We start from the raw sequence: 26,455 nt of genomic DNA on the forward strand, positions 1-26,455 counted from the left end.
AATGTGGAGATTTAGAGTAAAATAAGGACTTTTTTTATCCGTTTCTCACCCACAACTATTATATCACTTCTGAAGACATGTATTTAACCACTAGAGTCATATGAATTACTTCTATTTTTCCTTTATGTGATTTTTGGAGCTTCAAAAAGGTCTAATCACCATTCACTTGCATTGTGAGGTCCTACAGAGCTGAAATATTCTTCTAAAAATGTAAATGTATGTAAATGTCTTATGTAAAATATCTTCATCAGGAGAGTACTAAAAAAAAAAAAAAAAAAATTATGTTTTTTAAATGATAAACATCATTTGGGACACAAACTTATGCACTCAACTGTACTATTGTATAGACTGAAATTTGTATTTCAATATTTATTATTTTAATACATTAAATAATTGAACATTTCTGAATATTTTCATAACTATTTTTATTTTTATTTTTATAACCGTGGCTGTTACCATGATCCCAGTTTTATAATTGTAATAACCATGGTATTTTGGTGGAAACTTTGATTACCATATCATTTTTGTAAGTACAATGGCACTTAAATCATAATCCGAAGTAGGACGTGACAATTTTCCCCCACATTTCTGAAATAAATGCTGTTTTGAACACATATAAAACACGTTCAGAGTTCTGATCATTTATTGGTTAATATGCCCATAAGCGTATGGCTCACGGTCAGCATAGCAGCATTTTTCACCAGTCAAATACATATATACACAGTTACAAACAAAGTGAAACCGCACAGGAGACCTTACACTGTAAACATCTAATACATAAGAAATTGAGAAAAGAAAAAAAAAAAAGTTACAATGATAAAGATACTCTCAAGCCTTGATTCAATCTACGCCAAACTCTGCTCTCTATGTAACCAATAACTTACCATTGATTTAAAAAAAATAAAAAAATATTATGTCCCTAAAGAACTAGGGACATAATATAGAACAACAGTACCACACTTTGGCTGTTGGAACTACAGAGAAAAGAAAACACTCTACTGGATCATGATTCTCTATAACATTTGTGTACAAATTGTGTAGTAATTACCTGATCGAGAATAACTGACATTGATTACAAATCTTGATTTGTTTTGCAATTAACCTTGATCATAACCTTGTATGATTCTTTATCAACTGCTGCTTCTATATCCAACTAGAATGGGAGGTCACATATGAGCAGGTATAATTTGGTACAAATCCTGTATCCATGTAAAGGGAAAAGTCAACTAGCCCAGGGTCTATGACTCTCGGCTGATTCTGGTGGCCGATATGATGAGTTACAACTGTCCCTGAGAGCACTGCGCATGTTCCTCTATCCTACATGTCATTGTGTCAGCTCAAAGCTACATGAGCAAGACATGAGCAACTGTGCAAATATTCCTGAAGAAAAAAATAAATGGTAAATATTGGGGGGAAAAATACTCATGTAAACTGAACGACAAAAGAATTAGTCCATGCCTCCTCCACTGATCAGCATAACTTAGCTCACACAATCCCATCGTAAGGTCAACTGTGGGGACTGTGGGGAGTGAGTGACTTCTGCAACAAAAAGTGTTACTGAGAAAATGTCTCGTCTCTTAGCAACACACAGGAGCTGTCCTGGTTGTCCACACGACGCTTTGAGCCCAGCAAAGCTTCAAGAAAAAGATTCACAAGAAGATATTCATCACATATAATGCTCTATTTTGGTTTCAATAACTAATAGAAAAGGTTGTTATTATAGTTTTCAACATTTACCAACATGGTTAACTAGGGATATATCCATCCATCCACAGTTGAAGTCATAAGTTTACATACACCTTAGCCAAATACATTTAAAATATTTTAAACATTTAAACATTTAATACATTGTTTTTCACAATTCCTGACATTTAATAATGGAAAACATTCCCTGTCTTAGGTCAGTTAGGATCACTACTTTATTTTAAGAAAGTGAAATGTCAGAATAATAGAGAGAATGATTTATTTATTTCATCGCATTCCCAGTGGGAAGTTTACATACACCTTGTTAGTATTTGGTAGTATTGCCTTAAAATTGTTTTGGGTAGCCTTCCACAAGCTTCTCACAATAAGTTGCTGGAAATTTGGCCCATTCCTCAAGACAGAACTGGTGTAACAGAGTCAGGTTTGTAGGCCTTGCACACGCCTTTTCAGTTATGCCCACAAAGTTTCTATCAGATTGAGGTCAGGGCTTTGTGATAGCCACTCCAATACCCTGACTTTGTTGTCCTTAAGCCATTTTGCCACAACTTTGTGGTATGTTTGGACATTGTGCATTTGGAAGACCAATTTGCAACCAAGCCATAACTTCCTGGCTGATGGTCTTGAGATGTTGCTTCAATATATCACATAATTTGAATTCCTCATGATGCCATCTATTCTGTGAAGTGCACCAGTCCCTCCTGCAGCAAAGCACCCCCACAGTATGATGCTGCCACCCCCATGCTTCACGGTTGGGAAGCCTTTCAGGTTATGTCCATATAAGTCTAATTTTACTGTGGATACAGATACTTGTCTACCTGTTTCCTACAGCATCTTCACAAGGTCCTTTGCTGTTGTTCTGGAACTGATTTGCACTTTTCGCACCAAACTACATTTATCACTAGGGGACAGAATGCGTCTGCTTCCAGAGCGGTATGATGGCTGCGTGGTCCAATGGTGTTTATACTTGCATACTATTGTTTGTACAGATGAACATGGTACCTTCAGGCATTTGGAAATTGCTCCCAAAGATGAACCAGACTTGTTGAGGTCCACCATTTTTATTCTGAGGTCTTGGCTGATTTCTTTTGTTTTTTTCCATGATGTCAAGCAAAGAGGCACTGAAGTTTAAGGTAGGCCATCCACGGGTACACCTCTAATTGACTCCAATTAGCCTATCAGTTCTATTTGTCTATGGTTTGACATAATTTTCTGGAATTTTCCAAGCTGCTTAAAGGTAAGGTTAACTTAGTGTATGTAAACTTCTGACCCACTGGAATTGTGATATATTCAATTAAACGTGAAACAATCTGTCTGTTAACGATTGTTGGAAAAATGACTGGTGTCATGCACATCTAGTTTAACAGTAGTGCTTTAAAGGGGATGAATTAAAAGATGCAACTTCGCAGACAGTTTTAACACACCAATAGCATGAACAGAACTTTCTTCAACAGAACACAAATTATAATTTTTAAAAGACTAATTAGCTCTGCAAGTCCATACAATGCAAGTGAATCGATGCCAAAATGTCGAAGCTCCAAAATGCATATAAAGGCATCATAAAAATAATCCACATGACTCCAGTGGTTTAATCCATGTTTTCAGAAATGTTATGATAGGTGTGGGTGAGAAACAGACCAACATTCTTCTTGTATTTTTGGTGATTCACATTCTTCATGCATATTGCCCACTGTTGGGCAGGGAGAATTATTTCAAGTAAAAAATGACAAATATTGATCTGTTTCTCACCCACACCTATCATAACATTTCTGAAGACATGGATTAAAGTCATTTTTTACTTGAAATAATGTCAACATTTGGCACCCATTTACTTACATTGAATGGACCTATAGAGCTTAAATGTTATTCAAAATATCTTTGTGTTCTGCAGAAGAAAGTCATTCACATCTGGCATGAGAGTAAATTATGAAATAATTTTTCATTTTTGGGTGAACGATCCCTTTAATTGTGCTAAATGTTAACTGGGTAATTCTGTCAACCCTGAAAAAAAAATGCCAGCATTATAACTTGGTTTTAAACAGATATAGGTACGTATATTACTAAAATCCGTTGACTTCAGCACCCCTTGTTGCATTATGTGCCAATGGTGCAAGTAAAACATTTTTATTTCTTTTAGTTTTTTCCAAAGTTGGAGAGCCTAAAACTTCAGAAGTATTAAAGATATCTTCATACTCTTTAGAAGTGTTGCATACTCTTAATCATCTCTTTGGAATACATAAAGGTATATTTGTAGTTATTATTTGTACTTTTGGACAAGAAAAACTGGCTTCTTACAATGTGACCAAAATTGCTAACTAACCTTATTTGTGTAGTTACAATCACTGAGCACGTTATTAGGAATACCTGTACACCTATATATTCGTGTGATTATCCAATCAGCCAATCACGTGGCAGCAGTGCAATGCATAAAATCATGCAGATACAGGTCAGGAGCTTCAGTTAATGTTCACATGAACCATCAGAACGGGGGAAAAAATTTCATCTCAGTGATTTGGAGTGTGGCATGATTGTTGGTGCCAGACAGGCTGGTTTGAATATTTCTGTAACTGCAGATCTCCTAGGATTTTCACACACACACAACGGTCTCTTGAGTTTAGATCAAACTCAAGAGTATAACAAACACCAAAGGCAAAGCAGTGGGTGTGGGAAAAGTTCGGAGAACCATGGAGAAGGACTTTCGGTCCGCACCAAAGTGCTTCTGGAAAACCGTCCGCCACCTTTGGAGGGGGAAACGGGGAACCATCCAAGCTGTATACAGCAAAGATGGGACGCTGTTGACCTCAACCGAGGAGGTTATTGGACGGTGGAAGGAACACTTTGAAGAACTCCTAAATCCCAACACGCCCTCTATGCTAGAGGCAGAGCCGGAGGCTGATGGGGAATCAGATTCTATTTCCCTGGGGGAGGTCACTGAGGTAGTCAAACAACTCTGCAGTGGCAAAGCCCCAGGAATTTATGAGATCCGACCAGAAATGAAAACACATCGCTCAGGGTCTGGTGGACCCTAATGATCCAGGGCTAGTAAAGTCAATTTTGTAAACATAAGGCTAAAAACACATGTTTTTCTCAAAATGAGAAGATTTGTTTGCTTTGGATGGTAGAGCACGTGCTTACCATTTTTGTGTTTCATTGATTTGGATCTTCTTGGTGAATTTGGATTCTGTATAACGAGAAAGAGACATCAAACATTAGCCTTCAGTTGTTTGGCTTGTTTAGCAGCCAGTATATGCATAAAAACAAATGAAAAGACACAGTAAAGGAGAATAAGCAAGGTGAAAGGGCAGATATTGTATGCTACAGTCCAACACTTATTAGTGAGCAAGTTTGTCTTGTGATTAACTACTTGTAGCCAAAAATAAAAACAGTAGACATGAATTATGGATAGGAATTCTACAGCTAGATTGCCCCACATTCTGCAGCTACAAATGTTGAAAGGTCATCTACGCGCATGAAATAACTTCTGTAACAGTAAATTGAACTTACCAAAAGTACAGGTTGTTTCAAAGAATGTAAAAATACCTTATCTGACTTTCTCTTCTTGGCTGGAAAGCAAAAGGTTAACAAATGTTAAAGGACATGAAAAGTAATCTTTACATTTAAACACTGATCTATGAAGAGATTGCAATGAAAAGTCAATACATAATAATAATAAATCTATTGTCACACATTATACATACATTTTTTGCATATATACACAGTGAAATAATTTTTTCACATATCCCAGCTAAGCTGGGGTCAGAGTGCAGGGTCAGCCATGATACGGCACCCCTGGAGCAGATAGGATCAAGGGCCTTGCTCAAGGGCCCAACTTTGGTGTCTTGGCCGTTAGTCCCACCTTTCTTTTCCGTCCCATAAGACCAGTCATTGTCGTTGACATCATCATTGTCTTCTTGATCACTCTCTGATTTGTTTGTGTTGTTGCCGCTGGCAATTCTGAATAATAGGAAGCAGGTACACATCTTTAATCATACTGCAATTTTAATTTTGAATTAAGGATGTTGGACAGTTAACAGATTAACCAGCATTAACAACTTGTTCAACATAATTTAAAAAATTATTATTGTTGTTTAAGAAACCACTAAAGAGAAGTAATTTGATGGATTTATCACATAGGGCACATTACAAACACACAAAGGCACTATTTAATGTATAAACCACGATCTTCCTCTTAGTCTGAAATATCTGGAAATATGAAGCATGCAGCTAAAAATGGTTTATGTAGGACCATTTCATCCACGAGTCAAGTCAAGTGGTTTTTATTGTTGTTCAACCATATACAGTTAGTACAGTACACAGTGAAACGAGACAACGTTCCTCCAGGACCATGGTGCTACATAAAACAACATAGGACAAACACAGAACCACATGAGACTACACAGACTAAATAACATACCTATATAAAGTGCACGTGCAAAAAGTATCGGAGGGTACAATACATTTTAAAAAAAATAACAGGACAATGGGCACAGTGAGAGGCAGTACACAGTAGTGCAAAAAGATGACCGTTTCTAAAAATGACAAAGGTAAACATAACATACTATGAGATAGTGATCTGTGCACATAGCAGTTATTGAGGTAGCAGCCAGTTATAAAGTGACAATAATTAAAGTGCAACTCAGGACACGCTTTCGCTTCCTCGCACACCACTTACGACGTCCCGGAGCAAGCGGAGTTCGCGTAGCAACTCCTGCAGATCATCATGCAGATTGGTTGTTGCATGAATCTTATAGTTTAACAGTGTCTGGCGAAGGTGAACACGAACACTGGTTGCTCCAATGTCCATGTGCCGTAAAAGTCGGGCTGTGACAAAAATAGCCCCATTTTGGATCCGGAGTGGCCGCTGCGTGCTACCTCGCTGTCATCTTGGATCAATCAATCCATGTGATCTTCAATGAAGATCACAAGTTCTGATGAAAATTATGCAATATGTCTTTAAAGTTTAGTAGTAGCATCAGCACAATGTGGAATCATATATAAAAATAAAAAAAAAACTCTGCAAGCCTAGACATTTAAGAGTGTACAATTTTAATGTTGTTTAAGGTTTAATGTTGTGGCGTATCTGTCTGGGTAGCTCAGTGAGTAAAGACGCTGACTACCACCCCTGGAGTCACGAGTTCGAATCCAGGCTGTGCCGAGTGGCTCCAGCCAGGTCTCCCAAGCAACCAAATTGGCCTGGTTGCAAGGGAGGGTAGAGTCACATGGGGTAACCTCCTTGTGGTCACGATTAGTGGTTCTCGATCTCAATGGGGTGTGTGGATTGCAGAGAGTAGCATGAGCCACCACATGCAGAGTCTCCACGGTGTCAAGCACACCAAGCCACGTGGTAAGATGCGCGGATTGACGGTCTCAGAAGTGGAGGCAACTGAGACTTGTTCTCCACCACCCAGATTGAGGCGAGTAACCGCACCACCATGAGAACCTTACTAAGTAGTGGGAATTGGGCATTCCAAATGGGGAGAAAAAGGGATTAAAAAAAATAAAGAAAAATGTTTTTTTTATATAATGTTATTTGTGAAGTGTTATTTTACTAAAACTAGAAGCCCTTACGAACCAAGATCATATCCTGGTCCATTCACATTGTCCGAAAAAATGTGTACTCAAAGCCTAGTGTGAGCACACCTTAAGCTGACAATGCGTGTAACGCATAAGAATAAACCGATCAACATGGGTAGATTTTTGCCCATTATGCCGATTGTGCCTTGCAAATAGTTGACAGTTCTTAACAACTCATGCAATGTGTGCACATGTCGTTTATGATTTGAGATCAAAAGTAGAGAATAAGACAATAATTTAAAATGTCATGTAAATGCAGAGTTCTTGCTTTGTTGGAGATGATTTTTGGGAGTAATAAGCGTAATACATTTGAGAGGGATTATCTGTTTGGCTGCCTATGGCAGATGGGGAAAGTAGTTAGGAAATTTGTTTGAAAACAATCATTATTTCATTTATTTGCAAATGTGTTTTGTGCCACTAGTGAAGTACCTGCGGTTGGCAATGCGACTGCTGTTGCGTCCCATACCGAGACATTTCTCCAGGTGAGGAGCAAAGCGAGATGCAGCAATGCTCCGACTGCAGTTGGGACACACACACTCTTTGTTTTTCCACTGGTTATATACTTGCCCAAAAATATCTACTCCAGGCTGGTCCACAATTTCTACAAGAGACATAGTAGACAACAGAGTTTCAGGTTGGATTTTCAGTTAAATGCAACTTAAATTTCAGTCTGTTCCATACACAAAGCTATTGTACAGCTTCAGAAGACTTTTACGTAGCTTTTTTAAATCCTTTTTGCAGCTTGGCAATACAAATAAACATCCACATTCATTGTATGGAAAATTGTAGAGTGAACATACTCCTGACGATCTCGTTTTGTTTTCCATGGAAAAACAAATGTCATATGGGTATGGAATGACATGAGTGTGAGTAAATGAAGAGAGAATTGTAATTTTTTGGTGAAGTATTCCTTTACATATCGAAATCAGCTGCTTTTAACCATTATATTTATATGAGATAAAAAGCAGATACCAGCTCACGGAAATTCTTGCAGTCAGTACCAAAATGACAATTTTGTCACACACTTCCACTGGCATGTTAGCAGTCAAAGTGTAAAATTTAACTTCTTAAATTAAGTACTTATAAAGTACCAGTATATCAAACCATTGTATGTATAATCATTGCCCCTGCTGATAGTCCAGTTTAGGGCTGCCCCCTGATGGTCGACTAACCATTAGTCAATGAGAAGAGTTTTGGTCGACTAAGTGTTGACTGGTCGGTTGGTCAAAAAACAAAAATCCACAGGAAACTGACGAACACCGGTGTTATTGCTGGTTGTACGCTAGGTGGTTCTATGGGATAATTTTTGTTAAGCAGGGTTAGGTCTATGCCTACACAATAAAGCAAGACACCTTGATTTCAAACTTCTAACTTTATTTTTTATTTATTTTAACAAAAAAAAAAAATGCATTTAAAATGTGTGATGTTTAACTATTTGAAAGATGGCTTTACAACAATTGTCAACATCTCTCTGGCAAAGAACCTGCATCATCAGTGCATTATCTACCGGTTGGGTATTTCATTGTCTGGGAAAATACACCATGTGTGTGAATAAATTAATTTTGTTCCCTCCTTCACGATATATATATTAAAAAAAAAAAAAAAAAAACCACAATATCCAATTATATCGGAAACCTCGGGCTGAGGGATCAGTGAATATTCCAAACACCTTTCGATATTCCGTCAGGCAAGAATCCGTCTAAACATGCAGGCGGAAAATTACTTACACAAATGTAGACATAAAAACAATTATAAATGTAAAAATAATAATGATGTTAATAATCATGGTTCGAGGTGAACGAGTTTTTGTATTATTTTATATATTTTGTATTATTTTACAGGCTGCAGAGTTGCGTTCACAATAAACTGCTCTGTGGAAATAAAGTGAACTAATCTCAAAGCAACCTCAAAGCAGCTGAGATGTCTGAGGTCATTTGCAGCACTCATAATACATTTTTTAATCGGAAGGCTTCTGCCTTTGTTTCTACAAAGAGTGAGATCCTTAGATGCACGTGTTCCATGAGATTGCACGCCTCTGTATCAGCACGTCATATATGAGCATAGACGGCTTTTCTGTCATCTGTTCTTAATATAATAAAGACTGTTCTTAATATAATAAAGAGTGTTTCTTAAAGCGTGTGCCTACAGGCAAATTATTTGTAATATTAATTTGATAATAATAAGTCTAATAATAATAATTTTATAGATTAATGGGAAAACGAGCCAAATATTGTCTTAATATCAAAAGCATCAGCTATTGGTGATCACTCTGACCATCGTCAATCCCAGAAATCATCGTCTGTTTGCTCAACGCTAATGTGCATTTCTTTATAGATTAACAAAATGTTCAGACAGTCTCTTGCTGGTTTTCCCGACACATTCAGGATCATTACCGCTGCGGCTCGCTTTGTGTGCGCTTGTATATTTTTAAGGCTCATTATTACAGTTTAGTATTTCTCTGTAGTGTAGAACAGTGTTAGCAATGTTATCAAAACCATTTTCTGATGCCCCCAACATATAAGCAATTCAATTAATATCATAAACCTGCTACGACTAGTCAACTAATGGCTTAAATTAATGACTACTAGTCGACTAGGAAAATCTTTGGTCGGGGGCAGCCCTAATCCAGATATCAAAAATGTCAGTAGAGAGACATTTTTTTTCAGTTTAGTGTAGATAAAGAAAGTAACATGATTTACAGATATGACACAAATGGACGTGGAAAAAGGAAATACCATCCAAAACATTTTGAAACCTGTACATTTGACCTCTGAGACATTGGTATTGTATCCGCTGAGGCAGCGCGATTGATTAAATTGGAGGTTTGATTCTCCCACTGATATCCATTTGATTTGAAATGAAGCGTCAGTAATTGTCACATTAGTAACACATTATTATGGGCATTTAGCATAATGACTGTAGACTATTTGTTCATCATACTTATTTTCGCATTTTCTGTGTGAATGTTAGTTGTGAATGAGCTTTTGAATAAGAACAATAGAATCCTACAGAGCTATACACACAAAACAAGATAATCAAAAGTGTTTTTTCGAAGAGCATTCGGATTTTTTTTCGTCGTACGGTGTACAACATTGACCGACCAATGAGATAAGTGTTCCATGCTGCTGCAGCTACAAAATCCAGTGTGCTGGTGGCACCAATGCACCAAAAATATACTTAGCAAACTGACATTTAAACACCTAAAGAAGAACAAGGAACTGGCTTTTTTATCTGAAATGAAAATCAAATAAGAACATGCTGTGTGAAAACATAATAACATACATCTACAAACTGGTGAAGATGAGATTTCAGGTAAACGTACCTGCATGCTCAACCCGCATCATGCAAGCTGTAGTGTGTCCCCTAGCAGAGGACAACAGTATAGACAGTCTTTTCTCTATTAATGAATGCATTTGTTCTGAAATTGATTAATCGATAAGCTTAATCAATTAAATTATTAACAATAAACAATCAGTTTGTCTATCAAATTTGTCTCAGAATTGGTGGGAATAAAGCCCAAAGTATACTTCGTCAGATGCAAATGGTAAGTGTCTGTGTATATGACACATGAAGCAAATTTAGTCATGAGCGGAGTTCTTGAACACTGAACGCGCGCAGCCTGATTTTTCAGACTGCGCGTACTCTGGATGCGCTGAATGCGTGTGCGCCTGTAATTATTTCCAAAAGGTGGCAACACTCACAACTGAGTCTTTGCTGTCACGAAGAAACTCTAGAAGAAGATGTAATCACAGCTAAACATCAAGAGACCAAGGCAGAAACAACAGTGGATGTGTACATCAAGAACGCAAACTCGAGTCTAAAGAAATATAAAGAGATCTTTATGAGTCTAAACTTCTGAAGAGAAATAGTATCTCATAGCAGTTGTAGCGTGCATGCACCGACCGCCTGTGTATGAACACACAGTCAAATGAAGAATACTTTGAAAAGCTTGTGATAAGCGTTTGTGCCAAAACTGAAGTATTTGTTATGGTCCTATTAAGGTGTATAAATGCTGAATGAGGTTGAGTTAAAATCACATTATATAGGTCTGTGTGGCAGGGTGGAGGGTGGGGCCGGGTCGTGATCATACACACCCGGTCCCTTATCAGGCTAATCAAGCCTCCGAGAGGGATAAAGGCCGACTGCGGAGGATTGTGCGGGAGAGAGAGATAGTTAATGGACATGTCCGTCGTGTGTGTGTTTGTCTTTTAAGTTTGATATTAAACTATTATTTATATTGAAGAGCCGGTTCTCGCCTCCTCCTTTCCATTGACTTCTTTACAGTCTGTTAGTCTAAGCAAAATCCAGAGTGATGTGATTTCCGCCAGATTAAAATGTTTACGTGACATAAAAAGATAAATGATTGTTTTAGTCTGACTGAAATCTGGTGCGAGTAAACCAAACCTTTTGAAATGTTCCATACAAGTAATCCAATTCACATTCCTAAACCGGTTTAAGCCCCGGAATGGCAGTTACATGAACGTGTCTGACTCTTACCAAAGTCCTTCATACTATCTTGGTCTGTATCATCTAGGAAAAAATATCCCTGTTTGACAGCCCTGTGAACCTCAAAACAAAGACCCAAACAGGCATCCTCCACCAGGTCAGACAGGATCTCTTGAGCAAAGCCCTATGGGAGAGGGTGCAATACATGCGTTGATAAATGTTTATGACAAAATAATTTGCTGTCGCCAAGTAATCAAATTATGAAATAAGAGTACAAGACCATGAGACAGTGTTGTGATGCAGTTTTGAAACACCAGCATAACTCGTTTGTTGGATAAACTATGCAAATTTGCAGAAAATGACAACACATGAAAGACAATGCTGTACCCACTCACCTCCATCTTACTGCTGTCCATACTGGACAGAGACACGTCCTCCATTTTCATTTGCAAAAGGTCCGGGACAATGCACTGCTGTCTACATGCTGTAGTACTTGTGCAACAGTCATCGGCTGAGGAGAGACTGCAACAACAAACCAAACAAAGGAAGATAAGAGACACAGGCAGGCATGAGACAGCAAAATATGATGGCGGACGCTTTGATAAAGGCATTCAAAACACGAGTCTTAATCGTTAACATCTGCATTTCATTATAATATTGAGAATGACCAATTATATTGGGGGGAGATGTACTAGCTTGTTTTCATTATTGGGAGGGTTATCCCTTCATCCCATCCCCCCTGGAATCTACGCCCTTGATATCACCAATAAAACCGGGGGTATGCAAGTTATATGTAAATGACTGCAAGAAGATTGCATTCCGTTTAATGACGCTCGTTTACTGCAATCGTTCGAGTTTTACAAAGATGAAAGGTTTCGTCATAAATTTCAGTTTTCCTATTAACAAAAGGTAAAAGACATCACATAACCGTGTCAACAAAAATTCGCGTCAAACAACTAATCGCGACATTGCGCATAGCCCGCCTCGCACTGAATCGCGTTTTAGACTGAAATAACATGATAATTCCGTAGCTTGGATACAGATCAAATAAAAAGCTTTAACGACCTAAGATGATAAACAACAAGGTTTGTTACTGAACATAATAGCTGCAATTTTTTTTATAAAGACGTTCAAAGCGGAAGGTTTGTTTCTAATGTATTTATTAGCTTGTACTGACATGGATTTGACTTTTAAGGGGTTATACCTTATGTCTGGAAAAATCGTAACCTAAATTGTGGCGTGACTGCCAGAAGTAATCTTTTTATTTGTTCATTCCTGTCACTCACCAGCTGTGGAATGGAGGTTGTTTGTCTTTTCTGTCTGTTCACTGCACTGACTGTGCCTGCTCATCTGATCAAATCAATGGATTAAAAAAACTTCATAGGAATTGAGCGGTTATTTGTCGCACTAATGGCCTGCGAATAAAAGGTAACATACATACAACGTTCAAACAGACATTTGCGTTGCGGTATTTCCTCACATACAACAAATAAGTTCCACTTTCACGGCTGGGTCTGTTATGCCCGTCTGCAGACTGCCATTTCCCTTCACTCAGACCCGGCGAATCGATCATCAGCAATCGATACTGTTTCGCTCATCGCTTAATCGCTTAGCCAGGTCTGAGTTAAGGGAGCAAGAGTGCCCGCCCACGTTCTTCCTCGTGTCTCGATAGAGACAGAGCGCAACGCGTCATAATCTGAAGACCACGCCTACCGGGGGGGGGGAAACAATCCAACCGTCTCCATTGACTTTGCATTGCGAGAGGCTGCCTCCTTGTCATTTATGACTTATAACAAAAAACAAAACAATGTCTAAAAGCTGCTGTGTGACAAGGTGTACAGCAAACAAGCTAAATAACCCAGAAATACATTTTTATAAGCTGTCGACCCCCAAAAACGGGTTGTTTAGGACATAAAAGTGGATCAATTGAGACAGAGCGCAACTAGTTCTCGAACTACTCTGAGAACTACGCCCACTGGAACGCGATGATATTGTAAAAAAAATAACATTCATAATTTTAACCAAGTCGATTGCTTATTTCACCACCCTATGTGAACCTGAGAGGAGGAGATATATTGAGAAGTAAAATTGTATTGGTAAATGTCAGTGCCCCTTTTCCTTACCTTCCTTTTTTTGGAAAAATTATCCGACTGAAGGCCCAACGTGAAATACCCTGATATCTACAACTATTTGATCGAATCACCAGGTAACAGCATCATTTCACCTACGATCAAAACACACACTGTTACTAAAATAATGGGACAAGGACAACTTAGCTATTAGAAAGCTATATATATATATATATATATATATATATATATATATATATATATATATATATATATATATATATATTTATATTAGCTATGTGTGCAAGTAGCTGTAGCTTGGGCCAATTGGTATTCGTCCAAAAGCTTTCTATGTCAGATAAATGCTATTATTTTGAACGATAGTTTGTTGTAAAAAGAAAAGAAGTGTATGACATTCAAAGTATTTAGAATTAAATTGTACATAAATAGGTTAACCAAAACAAATGTGTTTATGTCTGAGAACATAGGCTATTTACCCGCAGACACTGATATGACATACACTGTGTGATACTGTACAAATATTTTGAGTGTCCCGTATTTTCCTTTTCTGAAGTTGGCAACCCTATGCATAATTTCTCAATTGATCCACTTTTATGTCCTGAAACAAACCGTTTTTTGGGGTCGACAGCTTATACAAATGTATTTCTGGGTTATTTAGCTTTTTTGCTGTACACCTTGTCACACAGCAGCTTTTAGACATTGTTTTGTTTTTTGTTATAAGTCATAAATGACAAGGAGGCAGCCTCTCGCAATGCAAAGTCAATGGAGACGGTTGGATTGTTTCCCGCCCTGGTGTAGGCGTGGCCTAATACGCTCTGTCTCTATTGGAAGGATGCGTCCTCCGGAGGTCTCATTTGTCAGCCGCAAATGTCGAGGCATTCTCGTTTCATTTTTATTTTATTCTATATTTTTTATTGGGAATGCAAATAAAAATAAAGGTTACAGCCTTATTTTACTTTTATACTTATATACTTTTATATATTTTTTCCCCCACACAAACAAAAATAATGAGCATAAGAGAATGCAGTACATTATATTAGATATACTGTAATGTCATATCTGAGAATAGCTTAGTACAATTACCACAGACAGCTGAGGTAACTGCAGGTACTGTATTATTGCAACACTTTCTTGTTGCAGGTGACAATATAGCTACATATGGTGAAACATCAAACTGTGACTATGGGGTGGGCACACTATTTTTCAAGCTTGTTTATTTTTTGGGAAATATAAATTTAAGTCCCTTATGCAATGTCTCTTTGGATTTGTTGTCTTATCGCCAGTGGCATTAAAAGCACATCTGGTTGTAGCACATTTTGGAGCAAGGCAAATCTTTAACTTTTCCAATAATACAAAGTTAACAATATCTTTAAAATGCAATAACAATATTTTTGTTGAGGTGCTTGTACTATATATAGTACATGTGAATTTATAGACCTTCATAATTTAATACCTTAAAATGTTAGGGCTGAAAGTTTGTGTAATAGTGCAAAGCTTTAGCAAAAATATGTAAGGCACTTTTATTGAGTTTTCCATAGTCATGATGACACATTTAAGTAATATACCTGATATTAGTTAATTAGCAAGATATGTCTTATATAATCTGCATGGGCAAAATTAATTAACAATAATAACACAGAAAAGCTGCACAAACTCACAGTACACTAACTTTATTCAAAAACCTTTCCAAACTTTACTCAACAGGGGGAAATGTATATTTTTTTCAGAGTTTTCAAATGACATCACAAGCTTATTGTGATAAATGAGTCTTGTTGCAGGCTGTAGGGTCTACAATGGCATTTGAGTTTCAGTATACACATCCACTCCTGGCTCCTCTTCAAATGTTGCCTTGGCATCATCAGCGTCAAGCTACAATGAAAGTACAAAGCAAGGAGATAACATAGATATTTTAGGTTTCAAGTAAAATATACTAATATTCTATACTAACTCTTTGTCCTTTTCAATTTACAAAACTTAGCCTTTTTTTGTAACTTAAAAAATGAGCCCATCCCGGACTTCCTAGGTTGCCTATTAAAACCTGTAGACTGATTTTCATGCGAAGGGAGCAGGTCGGTTTTTGCCGTTATGTTTATGTATGCTCCAGAGATCCTTGCCTCATACAGTAATAGCTTCTCTTCTGCTATTCAACAGTGACAACAAACAGCAACACTAGGTAACATTATCTTGGAGATGAATCGAGCAAACGTCCAGCTCCCAGCACAACACCGACTCCTACACAAACTCACCGTACGTTCACACCAGAGGCGGCGAGAGCGTCAAATCGACCGGAAGTCATTCATTTTCAATGACAGCCAGCGTCTCTCCGCGGCGAGAAGCGGCGCGGCGAGTCTTGGGCGGCGTGGGCGTCAGATGGAAGTTCAAGTGCAGTCAACATTATGGTAATGAGCTGTGACGCGTTTCGGCGGCAACCTATTGGAATATAGAAGTGCTCCGCTCTAGCGAAGTCTAGAGAACACAACCGTGTAAACTTTGGTTCCCACCAAGCATTCGTTCCGAAGATAAAATGGAGGAGAAACGAATTATTGCCGTGACGGGTTTCCCTGTAATATATGACCAAGACCACAGTTATTACTACAAATGTATTCTATTTTTTATAACAAACAACTATAATTTTAATTACTTACTGCCATCGATCGATTAATTATTTTCACATTTTAAAGAGTACATGAGGATATACGCTACTTGTGATAGGTCGGCAAAAAGTAAATGGTCGACATGTCTGGATGTTTAAATTGCGTCCCCTTTAAATATAGTTCACAAAACAAAGCATTCTGAACAAACGTTGCCGCCTATTTCAACTACGTCAGAGCGTCCACGAGCGTCCTTGAGCGTCGAAGGCAGGGCAGCCAGAGCGAATTTTGACGCTCTCACCGCTTCTGGTGTGAACGTACAGTCAGAGTAAGCCAACAAAAAAACAAAACATGTATCTACTGAATCCAGTCTGGCAATGCGGAAACATAATCGTGGTCAAGCGAAAACTAGAGTGAACATCAGCAGGGCATTTGATTCCTGGAGGGACCTTCGTTCCAACATAGGCTATCATATCAATGCAGTCAATGTATTGTGCAAAGAAAAGTGATTACTTCAAACTACGGTCTTGCATAGACAGACCTAATTCCACACTTTGTTTTAGCCCTGTTCCAGCACTGGAGAGTCAAATATAATATACAGTCTCAAAGTATGTAGTAAAACATCTAGGTTACGTATGTAACCTCCGTTCCCTGATGGAGGGAACGAGAAGTTGTGTCGAAGAAGCGACACTAGGAGTGTCTCTTGAGCACTGAATATGCCTCTGATCTATGAAAAAAGGCCAATGAGAAGTAGGCAAACGGTATTTGCATAACCCGCCCCCGGACATACGGGTATAAAAGTGGGGAAATACGTTGAGTTCATTCAGGATTTTTCTGAGGAGCCGGAAATGGTCCGGCCACCACAGTGGCTCGGCTTAGCGACGTGGCCGGGAGGACACAAAGTCTCGTTCCCTCCATCAGGGAGCGGAGGTTACATACGTAACCTAGACATTCCCGGTCTGTCGCTCACTTCGACGTTGTGTCGAAGAAGCAACACCAGGTGTCCAATTTAAATCACGTCATGCACTGAGCTGTGTACGTGTACTGCTGACACAGGAGCGGGCAGGTATTTCACGTGCAAAGATGACCAGCTGTGTCAGACTGCATGTACCCTTCCCCAGTGCCCCATAAAAGTCGTCGGAATCCTTCTGGTTACCCTAAACAAAAGTGTCAGAGGAACAGGAACAGGTGTGTGACTCACAGCTGACTGCATGCACGACCATCGGCGCCGAAGAAAATTTCTGAATGAACTCAACGTATTTCCTCGCTTTTATACCCCTATGTCAGAGGGCTGGGTATGCAAATACTGTCTGCCTACTTCTCATTGGCCTTTTTTCATAGATCAGAGGCATATTCGGCGTTCTAGAGAGACCCCTAGTGTCGCTACTTCGACACAATGGCGAAGTGAGCGACAGACGGGGAACAATCATAACTATGTAATTTGAATTATGCTACCTCTGTCAGCACGATGCCAGTGAATCACGTTGTCTCTCTGTACATTACATAATTGTTTTGGTCCATGCTGGCTCGCTCCTGTCCCTATGCAGTGTGTGCAGGAGCACGAGCAACAGATAGCTGGCTGCAGTTCACTTAACGTCCACAGGTGTCATTAATAACATGGGTTTCTGAATACATATTGCACCTTTAATGATCATTAACTTTTTACCAAATCTTGGGGCACAAGCATTCCCGAAGCCAAGTCTCATGCCTGAAGATTTGTTCAAAACCTAATGATCATTAAATTAAGTAGACGTCATTGTATAGAGTATATCACTGCAATATAGTGGATGCCACTGTGATTATCTGGTAGTTCCACTTACACACTTAATCTCTAGCTCAGTGAAAAGTCGTCCAGTCATTAACATGCGCAGAGGAATAGTGAGTATGAGGACAAACGGCAAGGCCAGTGAGACAGGGCTCGACTTCACCATCCACAGAACTGCCAGACATATAACCTGGATAGCCGTGTATAAGTGCATCTTACCGGTGCTAACCTGCAGAGGGAGCCAGAGACCACGATAAGCTGTTAACTCATGCCAAAGGCGTTTTATTGAAGTCTTGTGGTGACACAAATATCAGAGAATAGTGATTGCATCTCAACAGGAAAAGAAAGCAGTGTGGTAAAAAAAAAAAAAAAACCTTTAGTCAATATTACTGAGACACAAAAATAAAATAAAAAAAATAATAAGGATTCTGCATGTTTAGTCAAAAAATTAAATTGGAATTTCAAAGAAACTTTGCCTTTGAGTCCAAAATCCCTGATCAGATAGATTTGGCTGAAGAATTATATTAGTCATGTGATAAACCAAACAATGTACAAAGTGCACGAAAAAGGAAATGCAAACATTTCAGGAGTGAATTTACTTAGAGTTGAGCATGTATTAGTACAAAACCCTGCATCTTATTTAGAAAACCACCTGCAATCTATGATGAAAAATGTGCTCAAATAGCACTGCACTGTATTTAAATGTAGTAATTGTCATTCTTTTCCCCTTTCTATATAAATTAGATTAATTATAGATTGTGTTTCTTCCCTTAAGCACTTAGTGTGCACTATTACTTAGAAACTTGTAATCTCCTTAGAATCTGGTAATTTCACAAATGCACCTAGTTGTGCAACCACTACTTAAGAAAAGCAACCTAGATCCTAGTTCTCAATAATTTAAGACCAATTTAAGATAAAACATTTTTAAGTAAGTTTTTAGAAAAAAATATTTTTAAATGGCTCAATAAAGATTTTAGATGAGCACAATTGGTGTGAGAAGTATCAGTCGGGTTTAAGAAACAGTCATTGCACTGAAACGGCATTGTTAAAAGTGGTGAATGATCTTAGAATGAATACTGATTAGAGTAATACATCATTCCTAGTGCTTTTGGACCTAAGTGCAGCCTTTGACACAGTAGATCACAGTAATCTGCTTAACAAACTTGAGAACCTCATAGGCCTCTCAGGCATAAATTTGATTAGACCATATATTACTGGAAGATATTTTTTTGTAAAATTAGGTGACTGTACCTCTACGAAACATGACATACTAAATGGTGTTCCACAAGGGTCAGCTCTTTGACCACTTTTATTTTCATTGTATATGCTGCCGTTAGGAAATATAATTAATGAACATGAGGTAAACTACCATTTTTATGCCGATGACACTCAATTATATATCTCTGTAGTACCAAATGACACACAAGCATTAAATAGATTGTCTGAATGTTTGTCCAACATTTTACTTTGGATGAACACAAACCTTTTGCATTTAAATGAACATAAAACAGAGGTGCTTATTGTTGGCTTAAAACATGAGAGGTAAAGAACTGAAACTGCACTCTGGGTTTACAGTCAAAGACAGAGGTGAAGAACTTTAGTGTCAAAGTTCTTCACCTCTAGATTTCTAGATTTTCTAGATTTTGATCTGAATTTCAAGTCTCATATAAATTATGTTACTAAGACCTGTTTTTATCATCTTCATCGCACAAATTTGACCCTTTGTTTCACTTGATGCGAAAAAATTGATTCATGCTGTTTATTTTTCTTGCATCGATTATTGTAATGCACAATGTACTGGCTTACCTAAGAGTGGTATAGATCTGGTGCAGAATGCTGTAGCCAGAGTGCTTACAAGATCCAGGAGGAGAGACCACATTACACCAGTTTTAGCTATTTGCATTGGTTACATGTTTGATTTTAAGGTTCTTTTAATGGTCTTTTAATACATTTCTGACTGTTTATCAAATTATGTTCCAACTCGCAGTTTGAGGTCTTCCAATGCATAATTAATTACAAACTGTAATGTAAATCTTAAGAAGCTGCTTTTAGTCATTATGGGCCCAAAATCAGGAATGCTTTACCAATTGAAATGGCACCAAGCATTTACATTTTTAAAAAGCATTTGAAGACATTTTCAAACTATCTTTGATTAATATATTTTGAGTTTAGTTTTTTACTGATTATCATTATATTCCATTTGTATGTTTATAATTTACATTTGTTTTAATTCATTTTTTTTTTTTATATTTTATCTTTATACGGTTTAATTTTTATTGCAATGATTTGTTTTACTTTCTCTGAAATGTTGAATTCTATGTTTTAATACTTTGTATTATATATATATGTTTTAATGAGCTGCATTTTATTTATGAAAGGAGATGTACAAATAAAATTTATTATTATTATTATTATTGCCCACAGTAAGTAGGTGTTTAATTTTAAAGAGACCTTTGTATACATTTTCAATTGATCATGGCAGAAAATTTCCATCAAATGATGAACAGTATTATAACTTTATTTTATTTTTTTTTACACCTTTTTGTTAAGTCATGTCAATTTTATTTGTATAGCGCCTTTCTCAACACACATCGTTTCAAAGCAGGCAAAGATCAGGCATTAACAGACGATAAAACTAATGTCTATAATGTTGATGAATCATCATTGTGTAATTAGATAAAATATGATTATTTATCGTGTTTAAAAATAAGTAATTAAAAATAATTTTATTAATAACCCCAGTGAGCAAGCTGGAAGCGACTGTGGCAAGGAACACAAAACTCCATAAGATGTTAATCACAAGTATGGGTGTTTCTTCAGCTTAGGGCACTTTGATGTCCCAGGGGTTGTTTTTTATAAAACAAACAGATTTTAAATTATATGAGGGTCTCATTAAAACTGAACTATGACCTTTTTACCAGGCCTTCATCATTTATTTGTGGTATTTTTCAAATGTATTTTATGTATAAATATTTACTGTTTTGCCTTGTCTCAGATCCAGACTTTCAATATTAAACTATGCAAACATACAAATAATTACATATTTTTACACTGAAAAACAAAGAATGAAATAAACACAATGCATTTCAATATTTATTGTCAAAATATTTCTATCTTTATTTTATTTTTATTTTTTATTATTTTTATTATAGCTGTCGCACAGTTGTGGCATTATTTGCCCCTTATACATTTTTGCAAAAATGTGTATACCTGCTCACTGATCTCTGCCTGCATCACCTTGGTCTAATGATGGATTACACTCTTGAAATGAAATACATCGACTATCAATTGCCAACAAAAGCCTTCATCAGCCAATTAACAAGGACAATTGCATCTATGTGAACTTCTGCAGTTAATATTAATCTTATAGTTCATTCAAAATCTTTGTTTAAACAATGTCCCTTCACACTTAACAAGTTTATTAATTTTAAACCATGACTTGCACTATACATAAGTAATATTGGCATTATATTTATGATGTTAGCCAGACTAAGGTTTCTCCTAAGGTTATTTTTCTCCAATTAACCAACATCTTATGGAGTTTTGTGTTCCTTGCCACAGTCGCCTTCGGCTTGCTCACTGGGGTTATAAATACAATTATTATTGAATTACTCATTTTTAAACACAATTCACAATCAAATTTTATCAAACTACACAATAATGACTTCTAGACATTACTGTTTTATCTTCTATTAATGCCTGATCTTCTGTAAAGCTGTTTTGAAGTGATGTGTGTTTTGAAAGGCACTATACAAATAAAAACTTGACTTGACCAAGTCATAAAAGTGTCTGTGAGCATGCATGAGGTGAAATATGAAAAATAAAAATAAAATATTAATAATAATGTTTTAAGAAAATTCAAAGGTAAATATCACTTGCGAGAAAATTATTTCCAATCAAGTTGTAATTTTGCCAAATTACGCAAAAAGTGTAATTTTTTTTTAATTGTGTGTATTTAGGATACATAAAATGTTAGCTGTTAAATTTACCTTAGCAAGACAAATGAGTCATTTTATTAAAAAAATAAAAAATGTAATTTCCATCTCAATAATGTCCACCAAAAAATTCTATTGAACACAATGCAGAGTTTGAGATGTGCTGGAAATGACACTGAGAATTTTCATGACTTTCCAAAAACAAAAACATTAATCTCCTGTGATGCATGTGCATCTACTGTTGGTGTTAGTAGGCAAATAATAATAAAAAAAAGTTGTGATAGACAAATAGATTAAAAAAAAAATTCTACCTTGAATACAGTTGCTTTGAAGGTGCTTTTTTTTTAAAAGCATTTGTCAAAGGTATGTTGTCGGAAAAATGTTTCAACAAGACTTAACTTTTCATAAAGTGCCCAAAGCTGATCAAACACCTGTATATTCAACTGTATATAATTGTCTTTCAATTAGCATTTACACTTTTTGACTAGGTGTGCAGAATCCTAATCTAATAATACTCCAAAAAAACTCTAATTTTAATAATAATTGTATAGTATTACCAAAGAATAATGGAAAATGCAAATGTAATATATGAATGTATGAGAGATACATACTTTGGTAACATAGGGTTCATTGGGGTGATACTTTTTGGGAATAAGGAGGAGCAGCATTCGATCCCAGAGCTGAATACCACTGAGGGACGTGATTCCCATGTAGAGGAAGATTCCGAACAGAGCTGAGATGGGAATCAGCTTCAGAATGGGCTCCATGAGAATGGACAGACCTGCCAACAGACAAAGACACTGTTAATTAAGCTTTCCTAACTGACACAAACATAATGTTTCAAAGGATATGTAGTAATGCAATAACCACATTTTCATTCTTTAAAGGAATAGTTTCCCCATAAAATTAAAATTGTGTTATCATTTACTCATCCGCATGTTGTTCCAAACCATCAAAATAGTCTATATGACCATAGGTCTTCTGATGTCATACAGGACAAGCTAGCTTTGTGTGGTGAACAAGCCCAAACTCAAGTCGTTATTCACTGAAATCTTTATCTTGTAAACTTAGTCCAAGTCCAGTTTGTGAACTGCATCAACTGGTTCATTGAAAAGCACCAGCTCAAAACGTCTCGGGTTATGTATGTAACCCTTGTTCCCTGAAAAAAGCAGTATAAGATGCTGCGCTTTGCTAAGCGCTTTGGGAACAATCCTAGTTGTGACCGAGTTGTGAATATGTGTGTAACACGTCAATGAACATTGACCGGAATTTATAGCCTCGGCTGATGTAATCATTAGATGCACCTGTGGCCAGGCTATAATTGGATGCGTCACCAGGTGTCGTCAAATACTTCTTTTTGAAGAGCAGTCCTGGGGCATCCCAGTGCGGCAAAACAGCGCAGCATCTCGTTCCTCTTTTTTCAGGGAACAAGGGTTACATACGAAAAAAACCTGACAAACTTGCTTCAGAGGGAGACCTCTAGACAAGTCCTTAGAGGAGGAGAGCCCTCTGGTAGAGTGCACCCTAAAACCTACCTGCGAAGCTTGACCTCGCGCCTCGTAGGCCCGGGAAGTAATGTCCCTCACCCAAAGTGACATAGTCTGCCAGGAGGTCACGGCTTCCAAGTGAAGAATTGCTGCCCTGGCTTTACGCCACTAGCAAATGCGGTGGACATAAGTCTGAAGGGTACAGACTGGATAAAGTCTGAGAAGTCTTAGCTGCTCCAGCGTTACAAACGGCAGGGAGCAGAAGACTTAGAGAATAACCGGCCAAGGGTCGCGAAAGGCACCTTGGGCAGGTAGTCAGGTTGAGGGTGCAAAGAATGCTTTCGGTCATACCTGGGGCAAACTCAAAACAGGCCGGCAAAAGAGACAGAGCCTGTAGGTTCCCAAGTCTCCTTAGAGACGTAATTGCCATAAGAAAAACCATCTTGAGAGTCAGAAGTCTACCAAACGCTGACTCTAGAGGTTTAAATGGGGGGTCTTACCCTATGAAGAGGTCCCGGTAAGGATGCCTCTTAGAGGGCACCCCGCCCACCAAGGTGTGGCAAACCGATGTGGAGGCCACATAGAACCTGGCAGTGGCAAGTGCCCGCTGACAGTTCTTTCTACAGAAAACCCAGAACTGAAGCAAACTGCCAGTTAGCTGGTTCTGTAATATGAACTTATTAGAAGGAAACGCATGCAGGCCATGTGTCATGTATGCGCCACCACGATCAGCCCCCCACCGGGCTATCTATTGCGCTATCAACAGAGGCGAAGAGGTCCTCTTCTGCCCTGTAAAATCTACCCAGATCAGTTCCAAGTGGAGGGAGCCCTAGCACTTGAAATGGACTCGATAACCTCAGGAGAAAGCCCTGTGAACCTCAGTTGGTACCCTACAGGGGCCAAGCATGAAAGGTTTCACAATTCGGGCCGGGGACACGGTCGCCCTGAGACCTGGAAATTGTTGATACTGATAACAGTGCAACCTTGACCTAGCCTGACTTTGCTCAGGGTGATCTGAATGGACTCAATTCTAGCGGGAGACAGTTGTGCCCGCATTGTGACTGAACTTCATACGATGCCCCGATAGACAGTGTTCTGAGTGGGAGAGAGGACACTTTTCTTGGCTTTGAGCCTCAACCCCAGAGGAACCAGATAAACTAAGACGATATCCCTGTGCTGAACTGCCAGTTCCTGGAACTGCGCTAGGATCAGCCAGTCGTCTATATAATTCAGAATGCAGATGCACCGAATGTGCGGGTAAAAAGGGCTAGGCCGAATGGAAGAGCCTGACACTGGAAGACTTCGCCCCCGAAAGCGAACCTCAGGAACTTCCTGTGTTGTGGCAGAACTTATAATTGAAGTAAAGAAGTGCGTCATAAGATCAATGGTGACCAGCCAAACGAGACGTAAGGCTTGAGACACGATCGTCTTGATAGGCAGCATCTAGGACTTGAACACCCAGACTGGGCAGTTCAAGCTTTAAGATCTAAGCCAGATGCCACCCCTCACCCTCCATGGGAACCAGGAAGTACTTAGTGTAATAACCTAACTCTCTCTCTGGAAGGGGAACACATTCAATGGCCCCTTTAACCAGGAGATTTGCTTCCGGTTTACGGTAGAGAGAACCACACCGTTGAAACACAGAAGGCGGTGGTGAATTAAATCCTGACGCCCTTTCCTACTGTTCTTAAGACCCACAGAAAAAGTATATATCTGGCAGAAGTTTCTACGCTGCCAGGATCTCTAAGATGGGTATTAGATTTTAACACTTCCTGTTGAGGGATTGTCGAGTGTTTTGCGTCCTGAATAAATGCAGAGAACAGCGAAAACAGCCAACTTTTGATGGGAGCCTCTGCCACCTGAAACACCAAGAGGTGGCGGGAATGGAGAGGCTTCGAGGGGGTACCGGGAGGGGTGAAATGAAGCATGCGCCCCGTCCCGAGGGGAGCTACCCCCTAAATCTAGGCGCAAGACCATCAGTGTTTTCTCTTTTTAGAAATTATGGTCCTGAGGTCTTGCTTCGGGGGATGCCGAGGGCAACGAGACTGTCCCCAATCCCTGGGAGGAGGAGCACGACTCGCCACGCTTTGCTTTTGAGCCTCCCTTCTAACAGGACCGAGGCGGGTCTGGGGGGCCGAAGGACCCGCCCCTTGAGTGCGGCAAGGGAGGAACTGCCCGAAGGCTTCCTCATGGCTTTTCGCCTCCTGGAACCTGGAGATAACCGTGGTCATGGCGTCTCCGAATAGGCAAGTGGGCGAAACCGGGGCATCAAGGAAAACTTTGTCCTTGTCCTTGATGCCCGAAAGGTTGAGCCAAAGGTGCCTCTCCGCAGTGACCAAGGCAGACATAGACCGGCCAATAGCACGGGCTGTTTGCTTGGTTGCGCGGATAGAAAGATCTGTGGCTCGGCGAAGCTCAGAGAAGGCTTGCTCATCGAGTGCAGTACCCACACTCCGGTCGTCCAGCAGGTCAGCCTGGTACGCCTGTAATACAGCCATAGTGTGCAGAGCAGCACCAGCCTGACCTGCTGCTTGATAAGCCCTTCCCACTAAAGTGGAGGTTGTCCTACAAGGCTTTGAGGGGAGAGAGGCCTTTTTGAATGATGATGCCGAGCCCGGCAAGAGATAGCCCACAAGCGTCTCTTTGACCGGCGGCATCACTGAATATCTCTGTGCCTCAGCACCCATGATAGTCGAATATAATGACGTCGAGGGTACGTGAACACGGGAAGAATAGAGGTTCCTCCATGAGCGAGAAAGCTCTTCATGGAGGTTATCAAAGAAGGGAAGGGACTCATGAACTGAAGAGGCGTCGGAACGTGCTTCAAGATCATGTGAAGGACCAGCTGGGTTTGGGGAGAGAGCGA

The 26,455-nt window shown here is 38.8% G+C and overlaps 2 protein-coding genes across 4 annotated transcripts in view; both read right to left on the minus strand.

The window, feature by feature from the left end:
* Positions 1-631: 631 nt before the first annotated feature.
* On the minus strand, positions 632-13,267 carry atxn7l3b (ataxin 7 like 3b). 3 transcript variants are annotated; one of them, XM_052112453.1, is made up of 9 exons: positions 13,159-13,267; positions 13,008-13,071; positions 12,117-12,243; positions 11,773-11,905; positions 7,705-7,876; positions 5,558-5,655; positions 5,242-5,264; positions 4,837-4,882; positions 632-1,634 (listed from the first exon to the last, which is right to left on the minus strand). In XM_052112453.1, the coding sequence occupies exons 3-9, from the start codon at positions 12,165-12,167 to the stop codon at positions 1,555-1,557; spliced, it is 603 nt and encodes a 200-aa protein (XP_051968413.1). In that variant the 5' UTR covers positions 12,168-12,243; positions 13,008-13,071; positions 13,159-13,267; the 3' UTR covers positions 632-1,554. The 3 variants fall into 3 exon arrangements, with proteins under 3 accessions (XP_051968413.1, XP_051968414.1, XP_051968412.1); XM_052112454.1 differs by having other exon boundaries at positions 13,163-13,261; XM_052112452.1 differs by having other exon boundaries at positions 13,008-13,262.
* A 2,168-nt stretch (positions 13,268-15,435) lies between these two features.
* slc4a1b (solute carrier family 4 member 1b (Diego blood group)) overlaps positions 15,436-26,455 on the minus strand; it is a 43,978-nt gene continuing 32,958 nt past the window's right edge. Inside the window, exons 16-18 of the mRNA XM_052112433.1 lie at positions 22,714-22,883; positions 18,223-18,396; positions 15,436-15,680 (exon numbers count right to left, since the gene is read on the minus strand). Coding sequence (XP_051968393.1) covers positions 15,600-15,680; positions 18,223-18,396; positions 22,714-22,883 — 425 coding nt within the window. The 3' untranslated portion in view covers positions 15,436-15,599. The remainder of the gene's footprint in view (positions 15,681-18,222; positions 18,397-22,713; positions 22,884-26,455) is intronic.

This window comes from Xyrauchen texanus, chromosome 40 (assembly GCF_025860055.1).
Source record: "Xyrauchen texanus isolate HMW12.3.18 chromosome 40, RBS_HiC_50CHRs, whole genome shotgun sequence".
Classification (NCBI taxonomy): Eukaryota; Metazoa; Chordata; class Actinopteri; order Cypriniformes; family Catostomidae; genus Xyrauchen; species Xyrauchen texanus.

Excerpts from the sequence above, each read along its gene's own strand:
- atxn7l3b (XM_052112453.1), bottom strand. The coding sequence starts at position 12,167 with ATGAAAATGGAGGACGTGTCTCTGTCCAGTATGGACAGCAGTAAGATG. Across the intron at positions 11,906-12,116 it reads TGGACAGCAGTAAGATGGAG|GGCTTTGCTCAAGAGATCCT; the intron begins GTGAGTGGGTAC and ends CCTCTCCCATAG. Across the intron at positions 4,883-5,241 it reads AGAAGAGAAAGTCAGATAAG|AATCCAAATTCACCAAGAAG; the intron begins GTATTTTTACAT and ends CTCGTTATACAG.